Here is an 18885-nt window from a genome sequence, read left to right as displayed (position 1 = left end):
CCGCTGGGCTTCAACTTTGCTCTGCTGCTTCAGACCAACATGGCTGCCCACCTAAATGTATTTATTTACTTCATCTTTTATTTATTTATTTTTATTTATAAAGATATTCATCTTTATTTATTTACTTACTTCATCATTTATTTACAATCTTTCTCCCCCCAAAGGGGACCCAAAGAAGCTTATAACGTTCTCCCTGCCCCTGTTTTACTCTCACAACATCCCTGTGAGGTAGGTTAGGCAGACAGTGTAATGACTGGCCCAAGGTCACCCAGCGAGCTTCCCTGGGGATTCGAACCTGGGTCTCCCAGATCCCAGCCCAGCACTTTAACCATTGCACCACAGTGTAGCCCGAGGGAGTAGACCAGGGGTGTCAAACATGCAGTTCGGGGGCCGGACCAGGCCCCTGGAGGGCTTCTATCAGGCCCACAGTGGAACTGGCTGTCTTCTGCTTCTTCTTCCAGTTCTGCTGCTGCTGCGTCATCGTAGGTTTGCAGCTTACATATACACATCTGAACAGCATACAGAAAATTGCAACAGCACAGACATTTTGATGCAATAATTCAGAGCAAGAGTTGTCAGTCATCAGACACTGTTAAATAAACAAAATATTGCAAGAGTGCTAATGTTTTAAGCATGTTTTTATTTTAAGTAAAAAGAAAACCTTTATGTTTGTGTCCTTTATAAAGTTTATATCTCCACTACCTGGCATTACATTTTATGACACACATGGCCCGGCCCAACAGGGTCTCATTCATGTCAGATCCAGCCCTCATAACAAATGAGTTTGACACCCCTGGAGTAGACACTGATGGAGATGGTTCTGAAACAGAAGGTCTCGAGTCATCCCAGATTTGACTAGGGGGGAAGGGATGATGGTAAGCTGATGTGGCAGACTAGGACCGGAGGGAGATCCAGGATCGAATCCCCACTCTGCCTTGGAAGCTTGCTGGGTGACTTTGGGCCAGTCACACACAGTCATCCTAACCTATCTCACAAGGTTACTATTGTGAGGAGAAAATGATGGAGAGAACAGCATTGTAAGCCACTTTGACTCCCCATTGGGGGGGAAAGTGGGGGTATAAATGTCAAAATAAGTAAACATTACAAACACTGAAAGCCAGCTCTCACAAACATGGCCACGTAATCACGCCCCCACTCTGATTTCTGAGAGAAAAAGTTCTGACACCCACTGGGACTCCATCAACTCCCTATGAAGTGAGAACTATAAAGAGTGACATAGAATAATTCTTAATAGCTTCCCCCCCCCCAATGGTGCACCCTTTTTCTTTCTCCCATATAAATGAATGGTGGCCATTCACTCCTACTGGAAAAAGTGGAGCACTGTAACCTCACCACATATTGAGGCAACCTGATCTCTATCCCTGACACTTGGCTGCACTGATAAGGGTGGGGTGGGGGTGTAACATGTCTCCACACATCCTTGCAATACACCAGCCCTTCCTCCACACACACACACACCCTGCCATCACTCTAGAACAGTGGACTAGATCCAAGATCCATTGAACTACAAGCGCCTGACATCAAAGTCATGGGAAAGGAAGAAGGGGGTCAAGAGTTATGACCTCACCAGGTCAAGGCTAAAACTGCAAGCAGCCGGCCAAGACACCTGGAGGAGGCCTAGAAGCCCAATCCAAGCACCAGGAGGAGAACCAGAACGAGGAACCAGACCAGAGTTTGAGCCATGAAGGAAACTTCTCCGCCAATGAGTGACCTCACCTTGCCACCCCCTCGGCCAGGGGCCCACAACCTTTTTGAGCCTCTGGGCACCATTGGAATTCTTAGACAGCGTAGTGGGCTCAGCTACAAAATGGCTGCCGCCAAAGGTGGAGCCACTTATACAACGGCTGCCACAGCTTACCTTCGGCCACAGAGTGAAGATCCTGGTGCTGCTGCGGCCGAAGCAATGTTTTTAAAAATCCGCACAGCCAATCAGCTCCCCAAGGACCATTAGTTAACCTTATGATACTTGGTGCCCGCTGCTGATACGATGTACTTTACTTTGCTAGTTTGCTGTTTATCGAGGTCCATAGCTTTGTTGAACGAATATAACAACGTAAAATTAAGACGTGGAAAAATAATTTTTTTAAAAATCTCCAATGACCAGTCAGAAACCTGGCTGGGCAGAAGACCAACTTGGCCCTGCTCACTTTAAAAAAACAACAACACTTGGTGAATGCCAGGAAAGGCATTGACTGGCACTGTAGCACCCGTGGACACCATGTTGGAGACATCTGCCTTAGGCTGACAGACAAGAGCAGTGGCATCTTTGCCCTCTACATATGCGTGGCGGCAGCAGATCCTTACAAATGCAGCAAAAGAAGCCAAACCAACCACTGCCTCCAGAGGAACTCACAGCTCCACAGATGGTGCTCTCAGGAACCCAGCTGTGGGTCCAAACTCATGGACTGATGGCCACTAAACATACAGTTTGTCCAGGGTTACCGGACTGAAGCTTGTTTTTCAAGACCAAGAGCAGCAGGACAGTAGCCTGTGACATCAACAAAACACTTCAGGGACTGCTTACAACTAGAGATGTGAAAGCCCGGAAAAAAATTGGAAAAATTGAAAAAAGAAAAAAAAACTGATTATGGAACGTTTTATTTTAACATGATGAATAAAATATTTTAAGACAAGGTGTTCAAATATTTTCCAAATTATTTCTAAAATATATATATATGGTATCAGATTGATCTAATTTCTGTGCACTGAGGACAAGCAAGTCCTAGGTTACAAAACTGAACCCTCCAATGCAAGAACAAGATGCATTTCTTCCTTTAGGAGGTGCGACTGTCAGAAGAAAATAAAAAAGTTTCAGTTTTGTTTTTGCATGTGGGTGGGTATTCTGTTTGAAATAATTGTTTGGATACACTATATTTTTAATATGCTAGTTGTGATAATTTCATGCCAAGTAAAAATGTCCATAGTCATATTTTATGTTCCTAAAGTAACAGAATGACTTTCAGTCTAGAAAAGACAAAAGAAATGCTAATGTTAATTTTTTTCAATTTCCTCCCCCTCCCCCCCCCTAAATTCAGCAGCTTCTTAAAAGGCATACACGCACACACACAAATACACACACACTCTCTCTTTCCAAGCAGCCTAGAAGCATTCAGCCACAGGGAACGACAACAAAAGAGTTCACATCCCTGTTAGGGAAGAGTATTTGAGCAGTTTCGACAGGGACATCCTTTCCGACACAGAAAGGAAATCACACGCACGTGAGATTCACACACGTGGACTGTGCTGGGTACCGCACACGTGCACACACAAACACAGCAAAATGTACAGATTTTTCAGCCACTGGGGTACCACACAGACCGAGTCTCCCTGCTCTCTCCCGGAGAATTTTGTTATGTCTGAAGTGGCAACAGCAAAACAGAAAAGCGGTTTGCCAGGAAAAAGAGGAGAGAAGGTCTCGGAGGATTTGCTAGGGCAGGCGGGAAGGGAATTCAAAAGGTGAATAGGGTCGAGTAAACAGAATCTGAGGTAAATAAGAGGATGCAGAGAGGAAGGGAAGCCCAACAGAGCCTGGGATCCTGGCTCTAGGTGGAGCGAAAAGCAAAGGTGAAAAAAGGCTTTCCCTGGCTGTACTCCCCCTTGTTTAAATGCTGACTCCACTGCTCAATAATCAGAGCACAAGAATCCGGATCAGATCAAAGACCCACCTAGAGCCAGTTTGGTGTGGTGTTTAGGAGTGGGGACTCTAATCTGGGAGCAACGAGTTTGATTCCCCACTTCTCCACATGCAGCTGGTGTGACCTTGGGTCAGTTACAAGCTTTCAGAGCTGTTCTCTCAGGAGCAGCTCTTGAGAGAGCTCTCTCAGCCCCACCTACCTCACAGGGTGTCTGTTGTGGGGTGGGGAAGGGAAAGGAGATCGTAAGCCACTCTGAGACTGTTTTGGGTAGTGAAGAGCGGGGTATAAATCCAGTCTCTTCTTCTTCTAGGACACAAATGCTGTTGCCGACCAAACGCCTCATGGAGCTCCTATAAATATGTTTTGCCTTTCTCTTATTCTTTGGCTACAACTCCTAGAACTCAGAAGTATACTGCCACTGAATATGGAGGCTCCATTTTGCTATCATGGTTAAGCCTGAATTTTTTTTCTCCCTAGGACTACAGAGTATAACAGGAAAGCTTTCTAGGAGTAAAATGAAAGGATGGAATTGCATCTAAATGGGAGTACCCCACTGGGCAAGGAGCTATCATGCAGTTAAGGAGGAACAGTTTGGCAGCAAAGGACTGACTTTTGGGGATGCATTAAGTGTTATGGGTCACCAGCTGGAACCATTGAGGGGTGCAATGGGATCCTCTATGGGTCTGGAAAGCAGGTTCCAGTTATGGGACATAGTGGGGAAGAGAGGAGAGAAGAAGTCTACATAAACTGGATAACACTCAAGGCTTGATAAAACCCAGACAACCGGCTCACCATGGCACCTAGAAATTTCGTTGTGGCTCCCAGTATTAGAAAATATGGTCATAAATATATGCATTAAGTGCCATCAAGCCGCTTCCGACTCAGGGCGACCTTATGAATAACCTCCAAAACATCATATCGCTATAAACAGCCTTGCGAGGGTCCTGCAAAGCGAGGGTCGTGGCTCCCTTGATGGAGTCAGTCCATCTCACGTTAGATCTTCCCCTTTTCCTACTGCCTTCAACTTCTCCTAGCATTATTGTCCTTTCCAGTGAACAAATAACTAAATGAGTATACAAAACCCTGAAGACTGAATAATGAGCCTGGCTTCTGAATTTGGGGGCTGGCTTCTAGAGGCAAAGAAAAAATTTCAAGGTCTGGCTGAGATAATGAGGGTTGGGGAAACTTATGAAGCAGCATTATACCCAGGGCTTTTTTTGTAGAAAAAGCCCAGGAGGAACTCATTAGCATAATAGGCCACACCCATGACAGCACAGCTCATTGGCATATTAGGCCACACCCCCATGTTACCAGAAGTGTGCTCATCCAGCCACACCCACCTTTTGCTTGTTATTCTGTTTACCTTGTTTGTTGTCCAAACCCAGGGCTTTTTTGTAGCAGGAACTCCTTTGCATGTTAGGCCACACACCCCTAATGTAGCCAATCCTAATGAGTTTCTGCTGTTGGGTGCGGCCTATTATGCTAATCAGTTCCTGCTGGGTGTGGCCAACTTGGAAGCCAGCCGGAACTCCGTTCCTGTGTGTTCCTGCCCCAAAATAGCCCTGATTATACCAAGCCTGACCCCGTTCCTGTGTGTTCCTGCCCCAAAATAGCCCTGATTATACCAAGCCTGACCCCGTGGTCTATTAAGGCCAGGACTGTATACTCTGATTGGCTCTCCGGAGTCACAGATCAAGGTCTTTCCCATCTTTCTCCTGTCTGATTCCTTTCAGCTGGAGGTGCTGTGGATTGAACCTGGGGCCTTCTGTACGCAAAGCAGATCCTCTACCACCAAGCCACAGTCAAAACCTCCAAAATGAAGCTTCCTTCTACTGAGTCTGGCCACTGGGTCTATCAAGGTCAGTACTGCCTACTCCGAATGGCAGCAGCTGTCTGGGATCCCGGGTGAAGGTGGGTTGCATCTCCTACTATCTGATTCTTCTAGCAGGAAACGCCGGGAATTTTACCTGGGGGACCTTCTGTTAAACAAGCATTGCTGAGCCACAGTCCCCATGACTCAAAGCCTCTGGTGGAATCCCAAAGGATGGTGGGGGGAATAGGCCTACAGGGTCATTCTGTGGAGATGGGAAGAGACAGTATATGCCTTGTATCCAGAATACCATGTTTTGCAAGGAATAATTGTGATTGCTTTGGGTTTAGAGTTCAGGATGGGGGCCCTTGGACGAAGGGAAGCTTGGGCAGAGAAAGGTTTGCAGCCTGGACAATGGGGATCACATTCTAGAGGTCTAGGCAGCCCAAAGAAGAGAGTGACTCCAGATCTGCATCTGGTTGAGCAAAGGCATCCCATGTGACCAGCCTGGCACTGTGGTATAAAGCATTGAGGAAACCCACTCCAAGCAGTGCAGCAGGCTAGAGAACTCAATGGGTGTTAGGAAGCCACGGTGTTAGGAAGCCAGTGAAGACGCTGAACAGCAATGGAAACTAATGAGGGGGACCCAACGTACCCTGGGGTGCAGCCAGCCTACCAAGAAATCATCCTTATCAACTCGCCATGGTTCCTAAAGGGAACCTCCACGTCCAGAGGCAGTCAATCTCTCACTACCAATGCCAGGAGGGAACATCTGGGAAAGGATCACTACCAATGCCAGGAGGGAACATCTGGAAAAGGACTCAGAGAAGGAGGAGACTGGATTTATACCCCACCCTTAGAGTCTCAGAGCCACTCGCAATCTCCTTCCCTTCCCCTCTCCACAACAGATGCCCTGTGAGGTCGGTGGGGCTGAGAGAGCTCTTTCAAGGACTGCTCTTGAGAGAACAGCTCTGAGAGAACTGTGGCTTGCCCAAGGTCACCCAGCAGCTGCATGTTGGAGAGTGGTGAGTCAAACCCAGTTCTCCCAGATTATCCACGCTCCTAACCACTACACCACGCTGGCTCTCTTATGCCCTGTTCTTGGGCCTCCAGGGTAACTGGTTAGCCACTGTGTGAGACAGTATGTTGGACTAGATGGACCACTGGTCTGATTCAGCAGGGATTTTCTTATGTTCTTATCCTAAGGATAAGGCTACTGAGATGGGAACACCCGGTAAGGTATATCTAATGTGAAACCTGGAAGTTTACCAGCAGAATGAGGGCACCTGAACAGGCCAAGGAATTGACCCAGAGCCCTTAGAGGAGATCATAAGAACATAAGAGACGCCAATGTTGGATCAGGCCAAAGGCCCATCCAGCCCAACACTCTGTATCACACAGTGGCCAGAAATACCAGGTGCCATCAGGAGGTCCACCACTGGGGCCAGGACATTAGAAGCCCTCCCACTGGTGACCCCCCCCAAGCACCAAGAAGACAGAGCATCACTTGCCCCAGAGTTCCTATCTATACCTTGTGGGTAATAGCCACTGATGGACCTCTGCTCCATAGGCTTATCTAATTCCCTTTTGAAGCCGTCCATGCTTGTAGCTGCCACCACTTCCTGTGGCAGGGAATTCCATGTGTTAATCACTCTTTGGGTGAAGAAGGACTTCCTTTTATCCGTTCTAATCCCATGTGATGGGGAGGAGGGAACCTGTTTAGGACTGATCAGCTACATGACGCTTGGCAACAAACTGCCACTCTTAGAAAAGGGAGAGCCTGAGCATCTATATACAGACCCATGATATAGGGTTGCCAGGAGGGTGAGGGAGTGTAAAAGGTATCGTGAACCACTCAGAGGTCCTCTGACCTAGGTGGCCCAGGCTAGCCCAATCTCATCAGATCTCGGAAGCTAAGCGGGGTCAGCCTTGGTTAGTATTTGGATGGGAGACCACCATGAAGGTCCGGGGCAAACCACCTCTGCATGTCTCTTGGCTTGGTTGCCATACGTCAGCTGAAACTTGATAGCCCCTGCCACTACCACCAAATGCGATAATAGATCGAGAACCAGCGTGGTGTAGTGGTTAGAGGGGCACCCTCGAATCTGGGAGACCCCGCTTCGAATCCCCACCCTGCCATGGAAGCTTGCTGGGTGAGCCTGGGCCAGTCACACTCTCTCGGCCTAACCTACCTACCTCACAGGGTTGTTGTGAGGATAAAACAGAGAAGACTGACGAAAGCCATTTTGGGGTCTCACTGGGGAGAAAGGAAGGATATAAATGAAGTAAGTAAAGTAGAGGAAGGATTTAAAGGGGATCCAAGGAGACCAGGATTCAAATCCACACCTGCCATAAAACTGCTCTGTCAGTCCAGCCTACCTCACAGGGTTGTTGTGCAGATACAATGGAGACAGGGAGAACCACATAAGCCACCCTGAGCTCTTGGGAGGGGGGGGGAATGCCCTAAACCAATAAAGAACAGACATTAGGGAAGCAAGCTAGTGGCACCAAGAGAGTTGGGGGGCAGCTGGGGCAGTGCGGAAGTGGAGGGAACAAGCAAAGCACCAGTATCCAATGAAAAGTGCAAGAGTCCAGCAGCACCTTAAAGACTAACAAAATATGTGGCAGGGTATGAGCTTGTGTGAGTCACACTGCTCGCTTCTTCAGATACAGCTAGAACGGGAGTCCACCTGTCCTATTTATTGGAAAGTGGAGTGATTTCAGATGCCGAACCGAATAGCATTAGCGGGGAAATGACAATAGCAGGTGAATAACAACAGTGGGCGTGACTGAATTTAGGCAAGATATGCAGAGGGGGGAAAAGGCCTGGGGAAACCAGCACTGGCAATGAGACAGGAAACCTAGGTCTCGATTCAAACCAGGTGTGTGCACTGTCTTGAGCTTCATTCTCAGCTGCAATTCAGCAGTCTCCCTTTCTCCTCTCCCTTTTGAAATTCCTTCGTAAGGGCACTGCCACTTTTAGGGAAAATATCCCATGAAGAAAGGACGCAGAAGGGACCATCCTATAACAACTTCGTGACTTAAACCATTTTTTTTAAAAAAATAAATACCCTCTGGGTAGCATGGAGGCAAGTTAATGGGCGGCGGGAGGGGACTCCCTTAAGGCTCCGGGGGCGCCACGTGGGCGGCGGCGGCGGGAAGGCTCCGGGGCGACCGAGCGGGGTTCCCGGGCTGGGGCGTGCTGGCCGTCTTCCAGCCGCAGCAGCCGCCACTTACCGGCGAGTCGTAGGAGAAGGCGCACTCGGTCTTGTAGACGCGGTCGCCGGTCTTGGGCACCCGGATGGTGGGCATGTAAGGGATCAGGAGCTCGCCCACGTCCCCCGCAGCCATCGGCGTCTCCCGGCCGTTCCCGAAGAGCGCGGCCCGCTCCATGCTCGCCGCTGCTGCTGCTGCCGGCCGGGTCGGTCACTCGCTCGCGGGGACAGGGCAGCCGCAGGCGTCGGCTCGCAAGCCAGGCGGGACGGAGGGCAGCCGACCGACCCCGGGGGGAGAGGCGGAGGAGGAGGAGGCGGTGGCAGCGCAGGGGCCCAGGCGGAAAAGCTCAGCCCAGCGGCCGGAGGGGAGGGGGGGGAGGAGAGATGCTATTTTTACTCCAAAGGCGGCAGCGAGAGCCGCACCGGCTGCTGCAGCTGCAGCAAGGAGGCTCCCCGCTCGGGGTGGGGGGGGGGTTCCTCCAAAGAGAGGGGTCGTTTGCAAGCCGCGCCCAAAGAGTCCCTTGCAAGGCGGCCTCTTGGGCCGGAGAAGGGGGAGGCGCTCTGCCCATGGGCAGGAGCAGCCTCTCCTTTCCCCCAGGCCGAGGAGGAGGGAGGGCGCGGCGTTTGGAAGACCGAGAGATGTGATTTTGGGGGGGGGGGGGGACTGGTAGAAAAAGAGAGAGATCAGGGGGGGAGATTTGGAGGGGAGTCGGGGGAACCCAAGGTTGGTGAAGTCAATAGGGGAGGTAAAACGGGGTGGGCGGGAGCGGGAATCCAGACCTGGCGGAAGATTAAATGGCCATCACCTGTTGGGAGGTGGGAGTTCATTGGGAAAGGAAACCATTGATTGCTTGCATTTTTATCCCACTCTTAGGCCAAGGAGCTTTTATTCCCCACAACAACCTTTTGAGGTAGGTTAGGCTGGGAGGGGGGTTGAAGTGAGTGGCGCAGAGTTATCCGTGATTTTGGAGATGGTGCTTTTGACCCTGACCTGTGATTTTTCAAAGAACAAATTCTACACTTTGAGCCTCTAACCTGTTGTGTCCGCTGACCGCCACCAGAGGCCAGCGCACACTCCTGAGCTTCAGTCCGGCACAACAGTAGGGACTAGGATCCTAGTCCCTCCACTGAGGGAACCAATGGGACCGTGGCGGGAGATTCAAACCCGCCAATGGGACCCAGGGGTGTGTCCCCTGGTTGTGTATATAGTTGGCCTGCCGGCCGTTTGTCCCCTGTCCTTGTTGTGTACCAATAAAGCGTGCTATGCACTACGTCGTTGTTTGTCGTTCGTCTACGTGGCAACCCACTACACAATATAACCTAATACAGAAACCGTACTGGATGTAAGCTACTGAGATATCCCGGCCCTCAGTATCCGGTCTCACACTTCACTGGATCCTTTGTCAGGCTAGCACAGTGGTTTTCAGACACCCCAGGAATGTGACTTTAAAATTTTCATAGACCTCCCAGTCCTGCTGCCTCTCCCCCTGCCCCATAAAAGATGAAAAATGTAAGAAATTTCACCCGTGAATAAGTATCTTCTGTTCCTCGCTGCATAGACAACAGGAGAGACTTCCAAATCAAACAGTCCGGGCCATTTCAGACAGCTTCTGTGAGCCAGTGTTAGCGTAGTGACTGGAATCTAGGAGATCTCTGGATCAAATCTCACTTCTGCCACTAGCGTGAATTTAAGCATGCAGCAATCTCAGAGCTTTGTTCAGCGGTATCATGGGTAAAGCAAACTTACACCAACGTTCTGGGGCAATCATTAGCCCACATTTAGGCAGACTAGCTGGCCTGTATAGGGGTAGAGGGCTCCTTTATTAAGTGTTTGAAAAGTGTGTCAGAGAGAGTGTGCTGGCCCCAGTCAGTGTTATCTGTAGTTTAGTAAAACTGCTCTGTATCTTTAAGACTTGTTGCACCTGGGAATTGGAGTCCACAGTTAGGGGTCCCAGAAGCTTCCCTCTGACTGGCTCATTAAGAGTAATTTCCTGAGCTCAGAGGCGCAAAGATAGGAGTTTTATTGTTCTTTTCCGTTTCTTTGTCCATCAACCCTTACTGCAAGGAGAGGGGAAGCCCATCTCTTTCTCACCGCGGCTATAGAACTGACCTAGATCACAAGACTCCTGCCAACCTAGCAGTTCGAAAGCAAGAAATTGCAAGTAGATAAATAGGTACCACTTCGGTGGGAAGGGAACAGCGTTCCGTGCGCCTTGGTGTTTAGTCATGCCGGCCACATGACCATGGAAACGTCTTTGGACAGGGCTGGCTCTTCGGCTTTGAAACGGAGATGAGCACCGCAACCCTAGAGTCGGACTCGACTGGCTTTCGAGCAAGGGACACCTTTACCTTTACCTAGATCACAAGATGTAACTTTCCACCCTGTTTCGTTCTCCTGTTACCCCTGGAGTCAGATCATCTTTGTAATTTGTTTGAACAGCATTTTCCCCTTACCCGGGAAACGTGGAGGACTGGGGATACTGTGAAAAGCTTCTGTGCTTCCGAAACAAATAATAATTATTATTATTATTGTTGATTATGATGATTATGATAATTTAATCTAATGCATTTATGGCGGTGGAAAGTGCCATGAAGTCACAGCTGATTTATGGCAAGCTCACAGGGATTTCAAGGCAAGAGATGAACAGAGGTGGTTTGCCATTGCCTCTCTTCATAATAGCTTTTATTTTGTGTACCAAAGTTTGAGTCCAGTGGCGCCTTTAAGACCAACAAAGTCTTATTCACGGTATAAGCTTTTGTGTGCAAGCACACTCCCTCAGATACAGATCCCCTGCACATGGAACCTTATACCTTGAATAAAACTTTGTTGGTCTTAAAGGTGCCACTGGACTCAAACTTTGTTCTGCTACTTCAGATCAACACAGCTACCCTACCTGATTTTATTTTGTGTGTGTGTGTGTCTGTGTGTGTGTTAGGTGCCGTCTAGTTGCTTCTGACTTATGGCGACCCTCTGGATGAATGTCCTCCAAATCATCCTGTCCTTAACATCCTTGCTCAGGTCTTGGAAACTGAGGGCCTTTGTGGCTTCTTCGACTGAGTCGATCCATCTCCTGTTGGGTCTTCCTCTAATCCCACAGCCTTCAACCCTTCCTAGCATTATTGTCTTTTCCAGCAGTTCTTCTCTTCTCAAATACCTTTCATCAAGGCTTTTTTTTCCGTAGAAAAAGCCCAGCAGGAACTCATTAGCATAATAGGCCACACCCAACAGCTGAAACTCATTAGCATACACACCCTGACAGCGGAGCTAATTAGCATATTAGGCTGCACCCCCCATGTTACCAGAAGTGTGGTCATCCAGCCACGCCCACCTTTTGCTTCTTATTCTGTTGACCTTGTTTGTTGTCAAAACCCAGGGCTTTTTTTGTAGCAGGAACTCCTTTGCATGTTAGGATACACACCCCTAATGTAGCCAATCCTAATGAGTTTCTGCGGTTAGGTGTGGCCTATTATGTTAATGAGTTCCTGCTGGGCGTGGCCAACATGGGAGCCAGCCGGAACTCCGTTCCTGTGCGTTCCTGCCCAAAAATAGCCCTGCCTTTCATTAGAATCAACCAAAACAACACAAAACGCACACACAAAACGCACAAGCTTCCAAGCTCACCAGAACGCTTCATTACAACATTAAAAAAGAAAACAACATTTTCCAGCTCATGGTCTTTAGATCTCATCTTGCTAGTGTTCTCTGTAAGAATTCTGAGCTAGCATACTGTTTTTGAATTGCTGCACGGCCTTTGCATCTTAGGAGAAGAAGTAAATAATTAGGGTTACCACATTCTGAAAAACAAAAAAGAGGGCATATTTCCCAACTGAATATGTCACAGTGTTTACTACGATTTTAAATACCCCTGCTATTTAAGCTGTGATCAGGGGTCATTTCCTGCGGGAGCGCACAGGAGCGGAGCTCTGGCTGTAAGGAGCCCAGGGGGCGGGCAGATGCAAACATGCAACAAGCCCCACCCCCTGCTCCCAGCAGCCCTCAGTTGGGCCACGAGGAGCAAGAAGCAGCCAGGTAAGTTGCAGAGCCCACCCCCGGCCCACCTTCAGGTACAAGCTCTCCCTCCTCTGTGAGGACAGATCTGCACGCCCCCCCCCCCAATAGCTAGTAATCCAAAACAGTCCAGTGGAGCCTGAGTGGTGGGTGTTGCCTTCTGACACACTTCCGGTGATGTCAGGGGATGTGGCATATGCTAATAAGTTATGCTAATGAGCTCCTGTACTTCTTTTTCTATGAAATGACCTCTGGCTGTGATAATTGCTACTAACTAGGAATATTCCTAACTTTCCAACCCCAAAAGAGGACATTTTCATCACCTTTTTTAAAGAACCCAAAAGAGGATAGACACGCCAAAAAAAGGACATAAAATAATGAAGGATTCAAAAGTGACTCCATCACAGGCCAGACGGGATAGCAGAGAGGAAAGATGATTGTGGGCAGTGCTGTGAAGAGAAAGGGCCATAGTAGAGGCTGTTTTTCAGGACGGAGGAGGTAGAGGAGTGGTTGGGCTTATACCCCGCCCTTCACTCAAGAGTCTCATAGCATCTTACAATCTCCTTTCCCTTCTACTCCCCACAACCGACACCCTGTGAGGTAGGTGGGGCTGAGAGAGCTCTAAGAGCTGCTCTTGAGAGAACAGCTCTGAGAGAACTTGTGACTGACCCAAGGTCACACCAGTAGCTGCAAGTGAAGGAGTGGGGAATCAAACCCGGTTCTCCAGATTAGAGTCCGCCGCTCTTAACCAGTACACCGAACATCAGATACAGCTCATAAACATCTGGACTAGTCTCTCATGTAGCGTCATAGGTACTGACACCCTGAGGAACTGTTGCCCTCTAGAGGACCGCAGAAGCTAGACGTTGAATAAGGCAAAAAAAATTGTCTAGGACTCAGTGTGCACACCACAGAAGAAGTGGTAGAATGCTTGCTAGACTGCAGGTGGTGCCCATCTAGTCTAGCACTCTGTTCACACAATGGCCAACCACCTACCTCTAGGAAGAGGAAGAAGAGATTGGATTTATACCCCTCCTTTTCACTACCCAAAGGAGTGTCAGAGCGACTCACAATCTCCTTTCCCTTCCCCTCCCCACAACAGACACCTTGTGAGGTTGATGGCGCTGAGAGAGCTCTTTCAAGGACTACTCTTGAGAGAACAGCTCTGAGAGAACTTGTGACTGACCCAAGGTCACACCAGCAGCTGCATGTGGAGGAGTGGGGAATCAAACCCGGTTCTCCCAGATTAGAGTCCACGCTCCTAACCGCTACACCGAACTGGAAGCCCACAAACAGGAAGTCTGGAACAGCACCATCCTACCTGTGCTCCCCAGCTACTAATTTAAAGAGGCATTTGACCTCTGGTACTGTGGGGAGTAGACAACCATCGTGATTAGTAGCTATGGGGAGCCCAGTCCTGAATTTGTCCAGCCCTCTTTTAAATCTCTCCAGGTTGACAGCCATGACCACATCCTGTGGCAGTGAGTTCCAGTGCTGTGTGAAGAAATACTTCCATTTGTGTGTCCTGAATCTCCCACCTTCAGCTTCAGTGGATGACCCCGGGTTCTAGTCTTACAGGAGAGGGAGAAAAGTCCAGCATGCTTTGCAAGAATCCCAGAAGTCTGCCAGTGCTCACACAGTGGCTCTCTGCAAACTGGCCAGTGGTCCACAATTTGCTTTCTCCCTGGGTTAGAAGTTACAGAAGAAGGACAAGTAGCCCTCTACCATGGCCCTTTGTCAGGAACTATTTTTAAGATGCAGGTTCCTAGTGATCAATAGAGAACAAGGACAACTGTCGAGAATGATGTATAAATAATTTCCTGCAGGTTGCCAGTTTGGTGTAGTGGTTAAGTGTGTGGACTCTAATCTGGGAGAACCGGGATTGATTCCCCACTCCTCCACTTGCACCTGGCTGATGACCTTGGGCAAGCCATAACTCTGGCACAGCTGTTCTTGAAAAAAAGCAGTTTCTGTCAAGAGTTTTCTCAGCCCCACCTACCTCACAGGGTGTCTGTTGTGGGGAGGGGAAGGGAAAGGAGTTCGTAAGCCGCTCTGAGATACCTTTGGGTAGTGAAAGGCAGGGTATAAATCCAATCTCTTCTTCTAATATACTCATGTTTTCAGCCAACACACCTTCAACAATTTATCAACAATCATGAGAACTAGAAACTCAAGCAGGGGTCATTTCCTGCAGGAGCGCACAGGAGCGGCGCTCCGGCAGTAAAGAGCCCAGGGGGCGGGCACATGCAACAAGCCCCACCCCCTGCTCCCAGCAGCCCTCAGTCAGAGCAAGAAGCAGCCAGGTAAGTTGCAGAGCTCCTCCCGGCCCCCCAGTCCAAAACAGTCCAGTGGCACCTTTAAGACCAAGTTTTATTCAGGCAGAAGCCCCCCCTCCTCTGCAAGGACAGATCTGCACATTCCCCCCCCCCAATAGCTAGCAATCCAAAAGAGCCCTAGCCTGAGCGGTGGGTGTTGCCTTCTGACACACTTCCGGGGATGTCAGGGTGTGTGGCATATGCAAATAAGTTATGCTAATGAGCTCCTACACCTCTTTTTCTACGAAATGACCCCTGAACACAATTATCCCTTCTCTGGAGGGAAAAACTTACACAAACTGTATCTGGGCATATTCATGCTCCAAGGCAAATTCCTACGCAGTAGGAAAATGTTCCACAATAAAAATCTATCTGTACTGGCAGAAGACATCATGATTCACAATATCCAAACACCCAGAGCCTGAAAACATGAAATTTGAAAACATCTGTAATATCTGGAAACCCTGTGCATACCTGGGTTCTTTTCCTACTTTTTCTTTGTGGTAAGGTTAATGTTCTTCAAGATCCACAGGAGTTAGCTGTGTTAGTCTGTTGCTGCAAAATAGCAAAAAGCCCCTTAGCTCCTTTAAGACTAACCAACTTTGTCGTGCATAAGCTTTCGAGAAACACAGCTCTCTTCGTCAGGAAGAGATTCATCTGACAAAGAGAGCTGTGTTTCTTGAAAGCTTATGCTACAATAAAGTTCGTTAGTCTTAAAGGTGCTACGGGGCTTTTTGCTGTTGTTCTACAAGAGGGGCTGTAGCTCTCCTACAGATGTAAAATTCCGGAAATTTTGAAGCTACGGGGGGGAAATGTGGGGGTTTTTCCCCTTCCACCCTACGAAAAAAATGAATTGGGGGGAAGAAATTGAAATATATGCAATACTTACTGTCCTATCAAACCTAAACTAATTTTTACTTCTTTCACAACACAGATGCATCATTTATAACTTGCTTAGCATTTAAAATTGCAATGTTTGACATATTTATGGAATTTTTAGATCCTGTTGGTCTTTAAGGTGGTACTGGACTGGAATCCAGCATGTCTACAGTATGGTCACGTTGTCTTTGAAAAACATTTAACTCATTCTAAAAAAGAAAATATTTTCATTTGGGTTTTTTTTCCAGTACTCCCCAGATTTCTAATTTTTCCATTGGAAAAACTGGGAAAAGGCCTTGGGGAAAAAATAGAGGGGGGAAATCCACCCCCCCAAAAGAATATTTTCCTAGGCCTTCACATCTCTAATTTCTCCAGAGCGCTTAAAAATGCTTGTCTTGATCAGTGTTTTCTAAAGTCAGGGAAACTACTTATGGGGAGTTCCCCCCCCCCAAATACATTTTATGGGCTGGGGTAACAAAGACCCTAACAGGAGAATTTCACTGGGTCGTTTTATACCAGGATGCTTTTTTTTGTTTACAGAAAGAAAATTCCAAGTGATAATGTGGCTGTACTTTGGAGACCTTGTTTACTGATGTGCAGGGGACTATGTCCTAGGCCTACAGCCAGCCCCCTGCAATGCAACTGTGGTGGAAATTCATCCCCAAAGAAGTTAGCAAGAAGTGAAGCATCTTAGCTTTCCAGATTGTAAGTGAACACTCCAGTCTGGAGTAACTCAGCATTGTATTATAAACCACCTGGTTGATGTATCACGTTAACTGGAAATCTACAGCCCGTATCTGTATTGCAGTGCCAACACGACACAACCCCATATTCAAGCATAAAAATCTATTTCAGAGTTAATATGTTATGGTTCACAAGGCTGGACTAAATCCAAACAACATTTGAGTCACACCCCATAGGAAACAGAAATATTTTTTTTTAATTTATTCAGTCAGAGATATATTACATAATTCGGCTGCGCTTTCAGGTGCGTCCCTTTTGAGGCAGAAGGCTGGAAAGCTCAGTTGTCGGGCGTGGCTTTAGGACTGTAATCAATAAGACTGGTATCGATGGAATCATAGTGAAACCACGGTCCGTCCCCCCTTTCTTTCATGAGCCAATACACTTCCTTCTCCTTCTTCCTGTTAAATGAAAGCAGCAGAGTGGTTTTACAGTGTTACTCGTGCCAAAAGTGGTTTTACAGTGTTATTCAACAGTTCAGATTTCTACAACCTTGATGAGCCGGCAGAAGCTTCTGGAATTTTGAGAAAGACTTGTGAACACCCTTCTCCCAAAATGGCTGCCATCCCCGGCAGCAGCTGGGATGGGAGAAGAGCGGGATTGGCCCCTTGCTTTGGGGAAGAGATGCAGATTGGTTTCGGTTTCCAAAGAAAGGATGTGCTCCCTGCACAGTCACAGGGAGAGGCTGCTGAGCCTAGAGACGTGAGAAATTCTGAGTCTGTAGCTAAGCCGAGGCTACATTGCTGCGATGTGACTGGCTGGAATGAGTCTAACGCTTTGCTAGTCAGGGCCAAAATAGTCCTGACGGTGTTCTCGTGGCTGCTATGGGGACGCCGCCACCATTTTGAAGTCATTTTAAAATGCCACAAGGGATGATCCTAATTGGGCCTGCAGCTCTTGCGTGTCCCCCACTGCATGCATGTTCAAGTGCCAAAACAACCATGGGGGGGGGCTTCCACGATAAGGCACAGTGGGGTGACAAGCACCTTAGCCCACAGAACTGTGGCCCTGCCCTCATGGGATTTCTAAATGGCGTTAAAATGGCGGCAGTGTCCTTGTGACAGCCACGAGAACAGCATCACATATAGCTTGGCCACCTGGTATCGTGTGCCCTGAAACTCCCTGTGTGTTTCTTCTTGTCCGGCAGTGTTCCCTCTAAGCTGAGTTAGTGTGAGCTAGCTCACAGTTTTTTAGCCTCCAGCTCACACATTTTTGTCTTAGCTCAGGAAGGAGGGCTCCAGAGCAAACTAATTTATGCAGTAGCCAAACTACATGCTCACAACTTTAATGCCAGTAGCTCACAAAGTAGACTTTTTGCTCACAAGACTCCACAGCTTAGAGGGAACATTGTTGTCCGGTGACAATTATCTCACCACCGTGTCTCAAGAATCAAGTGAGCATCAAGAAACCAAAAGGAGGGTCCCATGTTGGGGACTTCTGGGTTAGTTAACTACAACTGCTAGGGTTGCCAGTCTCCAGGTGGTGGCTGAAGATCTCCTGGGATTACCACTGACCTCCAGGCGACAGAGATCCACCTGGAGAAAATGGCCGCTTTGGAAGCTGGACTCTATGGCATTATACGCCACCGAAGTCCTGCCCCTCCCCAAACCCCGCCCTCCTCAGGCTCCACCCCCAAAATCTCCAGGTATTTCCCAGCCCAGAGCTGGCGACCCTAACCAGTACTAAGGCCACATCTGAATAGCACAGTGAACAGATTTACCTCACAGTTGAAGTCGGATGGAAGACAACTTGCCTCCACACCCTTTGCATATACTTAAGCTGCCCGGTGAAGTCAGGAGTGCTTGGAGCCAGCCCACTGCACCCAATCCCTCCGCTTAATTATTGTTTTACTTATTAGTTAAAATATTTATATCCCTCCTCTTACCGTGGTGCAAAAGCAGCTCGTTGTGTGAGCTTTTTCAGTGGTGCCCTGGTGTTATGGAATGGCTATCTGAACGCACCACTGAAAGCTCCTAACTTGCTGGCATCCCAGGGGTGGTGGTGAAACTAAACATTAAAGTCCATATTTGACACCCCCTGAGAGGTTTGTAAACCAGGGCTAGTTCTTAGGGATTAGTAAAATGTTGTGGTTTTCTAAGAAGGCATGGTTGCAGTGGTATTTCGTGGGCTCCATTGTATTTATGGGCTGGTGGTTGATAAATCAACGTCATTATCCGCCCAAGGCCCCAATTTTTATTAGGTATAAATATTTTAATAAAAACAAATAAATAAGCTCTGCAAAATGTAGGGACATGGCATT

At 48.2% G+C, this 18885-nt stretch overlaps 2 protein-coding genes across 2 annotated transcripts in view; both read right to left on the bottom strand.

Annotated features, from left to right (window-relative positions):
* Positions 1-9006, bottom strand: part of USP13 (ubiquitin specific peptidase 13 (isopeptidase T-3)) — a 122426-nt gene extending 113420 nt beyond the window's left edge. Inside the window, exon 1 of the mRNA XM_015423344.1 lies at positions 8704-9006. Coding sequence (XP_015278830.1) covers positions 8704-8859 — 156 coding nt within the window. The 5' untranslated portion in view covers positions 8860-9006. The remainder of the gene's footprint in view (positions 1-8703) is intronic.
* Positions 9007-16846: 7840 nt separating this feature from the next.
* The window catches only part of NDUFB5 (NADH:ubiquinone oxidoreductase subunit B5), a 14684-nt gene continuing 12645 nt past the window's right edge, over positions 16847-18885 (bottom strand). The window contains exon 5 of the mRNA XM_015423350.1: positions 16847-17026. Coding sequence (XP_015278836.1) covers positions 16961-17026 — 66 coding nt within the window. The 3' untranslated portion in view covers positions 16847-16960. The remainder of the gene's footprint in view (positions 17027-18885) is intronic.

The sequence above is a fragment of the Gekko japonicus genome, unplaced genomic scaffold, assembly GCF_001447785.1.
Source record: "Gekko japonicus isolate JY-2015 unplaced genomic scaffold, Gekko_japonicus_V1.1 scaffold1556, whole genome shotgun sequence".
Lineage (NCBI taxonomy): Eukaryota > Metazoa > Chordata > Lepidosauria > Squamata > Gekkonidae > Gekko > Gekko japonicus.
This window is presented reverse-complemented; position numbering and strand designations above follow the sequence as displayed.